Source organism: Hypanus sabinus, chromosome 6 (assembly GCF_030144855.1).
Source record: "Hypanus sabinus isolate sHypSab1 chromosome 6, sHypSab1.hap1, whole genome shotgun sequence".
Lineage (NCBI taxonomy): Eukaryota > Metazoa > Chordata > Chondrichthyes > Myliobatiformes > Dasyatidae > Hypanus > Hypanus sabinus.
Genome location: NC_082711.1, coordinates 13,901,370 through 13,908,765, shown reverse-complemented (window position 1 = coordinate 13,908,765; position 7,396 = coordinate 13,901,370). Strand labels below are relative to the sequence as shown.

The following is a 7,396-nucleotide window of genomic DNA, read 5'->3' as shown; positions in this document are numbered from 1 at the left end:
GCAAGAAAGCAGCGTCCACCGTCAAAGACCCCCCCCCCCCCCGTTATCTGTGGCATTCGGTGATGAGCAGAGTGCACAGCAAGAGATACAGAATCGGAATGAACCGTTCACTGAATTTTAATAAAAACTGTACAGAAATAAAGGAAAATAACAAACACTAGACCAACTAACTAAAAGCTCTGGAACTCTAATGCCAACAATATGGCTCAGGAGTAGCAACTCAGCATTAAAATAATACCACTTCTTTACAGTGACAAACTAAATTGTAATCTTCATTCCCGGAATGTGGACTAAGGTAATCAGGGAGTGTCGCCAAGGCTGGACTCGACATGAAAGGCTGAAGTGAAAGGAAGGGAGTTAGGTACAACCACCAAGAAACCCCAGTTGGCTGGGATGTGGATTCTCACCAGTGTGATTGCTGACCCCCTTCAGCTGCCCGCTTACGACGGCGCCCAGACTCTGCGGCAGAGCTTGTGGTTGTAACACCTTCTTCTTGCTACTACCATCGGGTAGGTGTACAGGAGCCTTAAGTGCCACTCCGTCAGGCTCAGGAACAGTTATTACCCTACGTTCATCAGGCCTGTGAACCGGCGTGGATAACTTCACTCCCCTCAACTCTGAACTTATTCCACAACCTAGGGACTCACTTTACATTCATCTCTTCAGTATTATTTTTGTTTACTCTACCTGACTTCTTTTGCACATTGGTGGTTGTATGTCTGGTTTGCCATAAATTCTATTGTATTTCTTCATTTTTCCTGTAAAATGTCTACAAGAAAATTAATCTCAAGGTGGTATGTGGCAACATACACAGACATCGATAATAAAGTTAGTTTGAACTTAGAAGACCATCACTCAGCTCATACACTCCAGGGACAACAGTCCCCCACCTGTCCTGTATCTTCTGATACTTCACACCCTCATAACACACACAAACTCGGCAGGTCAGGCAGCACCAGTGGAGGGGAATGAAGAGTCAACATTTCGGGCTGAGATCCCTCATCAGGACACAGCATAGTGAAGGGTCTCAGCCTGAAATGTTGACTCTTTATTCCTTTCCATAGCTGCTACCTGACCTGCTGAGTTCCTCCATCATATTGTGTCTGTTACTGTGGATTTCTGGCGTTTGCAGAGTCTCCTGTGTTTATAACATCCTTGTAAACCCTTCTCCAACTTAATGATTACATTCCTATTGTCAGGAAATATTGAGGAGGTTTGACCTAAAAGCCCTGAGATTCTGTCCGCAGAGACACATCGAGTCACACACAGTTCATACATGTGACAGGAAACATAGAGGAAGCTCGACCCAAAAGCAGAGCAGTTGAGATAGTTCTGTGGTGAATGGTAACTTTCATAGTAGACCACAAAAAATAAGCCAAGAGGGGCCATGAAACAAGCGAGAAGAGAAACTAAACACAACATGGAACAAGGTCAACTTTAAGCTGGGAGGATGAAAGCTGGAAGCAACCAGTTGAGACCGGCTGGTTCAATGAGTGATCAAGGACTGTGGATGAAAAGCAGGGTTAAATAGGCTGCCGGTGACATCTGGAATGAGAGGCAGGTGAATTCTATCAGCTGGGTGGAGGCTGAGAGGTGTCAGCTGGAACAGGCCCAATGCCCATACCCATATGTTGTACACTGAGTATTTCCAATATTTTCTATTTTTATTGTAGATTAGCAGTGTTTTGTTTTAACTAAAGTTTCATGTTAGTACAGTCCAGAAAAATGCCATAGGGCCCACTGGGTCAGTGCTGATCATCAGGCAGCCATTAATCCAATTTTACTTTCTTCTTCAAAGGATTGGTGGATGAATTGGCTGACATTAATTGTCCCTGGTGTGTAGGTGATTGGTGGAACCTGGGGAGAGTGAAGTGGGATTGTTGTGGCATTAGGGATGGTCCAGATGAGGTTCTTAACACTGATCCAGGAATGAAAGGGTTAATGGATGAGGAGCATGTGATGGCTCCGGTCCAGACTTGCAGAAGTTTAGAATGAGGGGCAATCTTATTGAAATCTATCGAGTATTGAGAGGCCTATATAGAGTGAATGTGAAGGGGATGTTTCCTATAGTTGGAGAATCTAGGACCTGAGGGCATAGCCTCAGAATAGAAGGATGTCTCTTTAGTATGGACTTGAGGAGGAATTTCTTTAGCCAAAGGGTAGTGAATCTGTAGAATTTATTGCCACAGATAGCTGTGGAGGCCAAGTCGCTGGATATATTTAAAGCAGAAATTGATAGGTTCTTGATTAGTGAAGGTGTCAATGGTTACAGGGAGAAGACAGGAGAATGGGGTTGAGAGGGATAGCAAATCAACCATGATGGGATGGTAGACAGACTTGATGGGCCGAATGGCCTAATTCTGCTCTGATGTCTTATGATCTAGTCACTAGGAAGTCATGAATGGGCAGTTAATAGGTTGCAGAGGCTGCTCAGATCTCTGACTCTGGACCTGCAAATTCACTTCAGCAGGTTTTATTATTTTGCAGAAGTATATGGATTATAAATTCAAAACCATTACAGTAGAATCAGGTTAAACCTGACAAATCATGATGAACACAGACTGAACCTACACATATCCATTCTCATCGAGAATGGCATTTATCTCCGGCGGTGCCCGAAGGTCACCTGTGGGCACCGCGGGTTCTGTTTTTCCACAGCTACCCAGGCACGGGCATACCGCCTGAACATTGCCCGGGCTGAACCCTCCACAGCTCAAGAGTGAAGATTCAAGAAATTCCCCCTGACAATCCCTGCCTTAAGACCATCTCTCCTTTATAAGGTGTATAAGATGGAGGGGCATTGATTGTGTGGATAGACAGAGGCTTTTCCCCAGGGCTGAAATGGCTAGCACAGTTTTAAGGTGCTTGGAAGTAGATACAAGGGGGATGCGAGGGGTAAGTTTTTCGCACAGAGAGTGGTGGGTGTGTGGAATGTACTGTCAGTGAAGGTGGTAAAGACAGATACAATTGGGTCTTTTAGGAGACTCTTAGGTCCATGGAGCTTCGAAGAATAGAGGGTTATGCGGAAGGGAAATTCTAGTTAGTTTCTAGAGTAGGTTACATGGTCAGCACAACATTGTGGGCCGAAGGGCCTGTAATGTGCTGTAGATTTCTGTGTTCTGTGTTCTCCTGGTTCTCAACTGTCCAGCCACAATCTTCTTAACCAGCGATTCGAGACTTTTTAATGTCATTTCCAGTCCACAAATGTAAAGGAGAATGAAACAATTGTTACTCTGGATCTGAAGCAGCACAAAAACAAACACAATAATAAAAATATAATTAATAAATATATTATATTAATAATAATATAATATAATAAAAAACATAAGATAGTTTATATACATTTATTGATTCATCATCATGTGCTGTGTCCTATGATGTGGGCGATCACAGTCTTCCATTTTCCTTTAATCAATAAGCTCTTCTGTTCTTTTCTCTTTCGGTGACGGTGATTGCTCTTGACAAAGTTTTCTACAGAAGTGATGTGCCATTGCTGCCTTTACAAGAGGGGCGACCCCGGTCATTATCAATACGCCGCTGGGAGAGTCTGCCTGGTGTCAGTGGCCTGTGATTTGCCCAATGTGACTCTGATCGTCGGGGTGGGTCTAAGCAGGAGCTCCACCTTGCCCAAGGGGGACCCACCCGCAGGCTAGTGGAGGCAGATCTCCACCCCTCCACATCGGCTGATTGTACCTCCCCAAAGTGACGCTAGGCACTGGAGTGTCTGCACCTTAAAAGTGTCTGGCGGGAAGAGGTGGTGGCTCTGATCAGCCCCTCTGCTCGCTCCCTCTCCCCTTGCCTGCCTGCCGCGGGACTGAAATCTCAGGGAACCCGGCCACCTCCATGCCCCGTCCCGGGGTTATTAATCCCAACGCGCGTCAGGGACGGGGCGGGTCCACCACCCGGAGCTGCCTATAAATTAGCGGGCTTCGGCACCTGACGGAGCCGGTCACAGCCAGCACCACCGCCGGGCAGGACAGGGCAGGACAGGGCAGGGCAGGGCTCGGCTCGCCTCGCCGAAACCGAGAGCGGGATTCCATCACAGCTTCGCCCAGCAAGGGTCCCGTCGCAAAGTTCTGTTTCTCCGGGTCCAGAGCCATGAGCAGCGTCGCGGTCTCTCTGATCCTGTTCCTGCCGGTGAGTGCCTGCTAAACGATTCTCGGGATTTCAATGGAGAGCTCTGTCGCCCGCTCCTACGGGCAGAGGAACAGACACATAGAAACTCTCTGCAGGTCGGGCAGGTACCTGTGAGGGACAAAACGGCGGTCACGTCTCCTATTTCACCAGGGAATGTGTCAAATTCACTTCGGTATCCCAGTAATTTCAAACAGGAATTGCTGGAACACCAGGCCAGTCTGCGGGGGAGAGGGGTAGAGAAGTAGTGGGGGAGAGAGGGGAAGAGGGAGGGGAAGGGGACAGAGAAGAGAGGGGAGGGACGGGATAGAAAGAGGGGAAGAAGTGGGGAGAAAGAGGGGAGAAGGATGGAAGAGGGAGGTGGAGAGTGAGGGAGAGGGGAGGGGGAGAAGGAGAGAAAGGGAAAGGGTGGGAGGAGAGGGGGGAGAAGGAGAGGAAGGGAGAAAGAGAGAAAGTGGGGAGGGGGAGGAGGAGAGGGACGGGTGGGAGAGGGGGAGAAGGAGAGGAAGGGAGAAAGAGAGAAGGTGGAGGAGAGGGAGGGTGGGAGAGGAGGAAGGAGAGGGGAGGGTGGGAGAGAAGGGGAGGGAAAGAGGGGAGAGGGAGGGAAAGGGGAGAAGGTGAGGGAGGGAAAGTGGGGGGAGGGGGAGAGAAGGGGAGGGAGGCAAGGGAGGGGAGAAGGGGAGGGATTAGTTTGAGAGAGGGTGGGGAAAGGGGGAGTGGGAGGGGCTGAGGGAGAGGGTTGGAATGAGAGGTGAAGGCTGAGAGGAATGGGGAGAGAGAGGTGGAGTGAGCGAGGTGGGGGGAGAGAGAGTGGAAGTAGTGGTTAGAGAGAAGGAGGTGTTTAATGTCAATGATTCAGCCTAAATTCAATTCAATACTCGAGGGCTCTGAAAACGATATTTAAAAATGGGAACATGTTATAAATACTCAACAGGTTAGGCCAGCATTTGTGCAAGTAAACAGTTAATATTTCAGGTCAGACATTCTCTTCAATTAGCAAGATGAGTAATAAAAAGAAGAAATGTTATAAATTCTCGGTAGGCCTGTAACACCTCAGGTGAAACTGTCTCCCCTCAGAGTAATTTTAGCACTTATCTGCTTTTATTTCAGGTTTCTAACAATCTTTAGTTTTCATTGCGTTACCTCCTGCACCCCAACCTGTATCTCTGGATGATTCTGGGAATGAAGGGGTTAATATATGAGGAGTGTTTGGCAGCTTTGGACCTGTACTCACTGGAATTTAGAATAATCCGGGGGTTCTCATTTAAGCCTAGTGAACGTTGAAAGGACTAGGTCGGGTGGATGTGGAGAGGATGTTTCCTATGGGGTGGCATGTAGCATGGTGATTAGCACAAATCTTTACCGTACCAGCAACCCAGTTCAATTTCCTATCCAGAACTAGAGGGCGCAGCCTCGAAACTGAGGGCAACCTCAGAGGATTTTTTTTTAGCCAGAGTGTAGTGAATCAGTGGAAAACCCTGACACAGACTGCGGTGGAGGACAAGTCCGTGGGGATATTTCAGGTGGAAGTCGGTCGTTTCCGATTGGTCAGGGCATCAAATTTATGGTGAGAAGGCAGGAATACGGGTAGAGTAGGATCTGGGATTAGCTATGATTGAATGGAGGAGCAGACCTTGATGGGCTGAACTGGCCTAATTCTGCTCCTCTAACCTTACTTAATGGGCATACTTAATGTACTTTCCTGCAGTCACCTAGTACATGAGAACATAATCTTAAGGTGATTGGGCAAAGTGTCTGGCTATCCACTCGATTTATCCCTCTTGTCATCTGTATATCTCTATCAAGTCACAGCTCAGTCTCCTTTGCTCCAAAGAGAAAAGCCCTTGCTCACTCAAACTATCTACCTCACCCCCATCCTTTTGATACTGGATATCTCCTCGATATCTTTTGGAGCTTCTCTCCTGTGAATCCAAAACATCAACTCTCCATTTCTCTACATAGTTGTTGCCCGACTTGCTTTGTTCCTCCAGCATTTTGTATGTTTTCTGCATCTTTCTTTGGTTTCAGACTGTTCAGAGACCGAACACCCTGGTTCTGTTTTCAGGTTGGGAAGCTGATGGTAGAAGTTGGATCGCCTAGTCTTTGCATCTCTGTCCCACAGATTAAAGATGCCAGACACCAACTTGACCTTCAAAGTTTTAACCCTGTCATGGATTAAAACTTCCACCTTGTTGCTGGTGTCTCGCACTTTGCGTGTGCTCCCGGGTGTGTCCAGCACTTTGGAGTCCTCGTGCACGAGTCCCTATTGGATAACTTCTGGGTTGAGTCAACATTAGCATTCATTTCGAGAAGATCAGAATATAAAAGCAAACCTGTAATGCTGAGGCTTTATAAGGCTTTGGTCAGACCGCACTTTGAGAGCTGTTCCAAGCCCCTTATAGTGATTTTTGGGTGTTGCACAGTACAGCTATCACAAAACAACAAATTTCACAGCATCCGTCAGTGCTAAAGAAATTGATTCTCATTCTGAGAAGCTTATCAGTGCTGAGTATCTGTGGCTATGTGCCTGTGGGGTTGCCGTAAGGAAGTTTCTCTTTGCACCTGTGCACACACGTATATTTGACAACTTTGGCACGTTTGTTTTTGCCAGTTGGGTCACTGAGTCCAGGGCATTGGAGAGGGTCCAGAGGAGGTTCACAAGGATGATTCTGGGAATGAATAGTTAACACATGGGGCTGAGCTTGTACTCACTGGAGTTTTGAAGCATGGGGCTCACATTGAAACCCACCAAATATTGAAATGCCTAGATGGGGCTGGTTAGGCTGTGGTTGGCAGCTCACCAAGGGGAAGGAAAACTCTGATCTCAAACCTCTGCTGCCCTGCAGCTATACCCACTCATGGGGAAAGCTTCAGGTGTAAACCCTGAGGGAAAATCCAGAGCTGGAGTTCAACACTGACTGGCAACTCCCGCGATGCTGCTGGTGCCAAACTGTCTCAGTTTCTGCCGTTCCTTTGGGCTCACCAGCCACATGGAGAGGGGGAGCTTGCTCTCCATATCGTGCTGTGCTGGCTTGTGTATTACAGACAGCTGGGATGTAACGTCCACGGTTGACCTCATGCAAGCTAAACTAAATCCTTTCTGCTTGTACATCACCCAAATCCTCAAATCCCTGAATATTCACATGTCTACCTAACCGCTTCTTAAAGATTACTATTACATCCCCAATTCCCCTTGCAGTCCATTCCAGACACCTACCTCTCCAGAAAAAGATTTGGTCCACTCTCTCTTTATAGCTAATAC

The 7,396-nt window shown here is 47.4% G+C and overlaps 1 protein-coding gene across 1 annotated transcript in view; it reads left to right on the top strand.

Moving 5' to 3' along the window:
• The first annotated feature begins 3,433 nt into the window (after window positions 1–3,433).
• LOC132395318 (vasoactive intestinal polypeptide receptor-like) overlaps window positions 3,434–7,396 on the top strand; it is a 68,219-nt gene continuing 64,256 nt past the window's right edge. Inside the window, exon 1 of the mRNA XM_059971731.1 lies at window positions 3,434–4,137. Within this exon, the coding sequence (XP_059827714.1) occupies window positions 4,099–4,137 (39 nt within the window). The 5' untranslated portion in view covers window positions 3,434–4,098. The remainder of the gene's footprint in view (window positions 4,138–7,396) is intronic.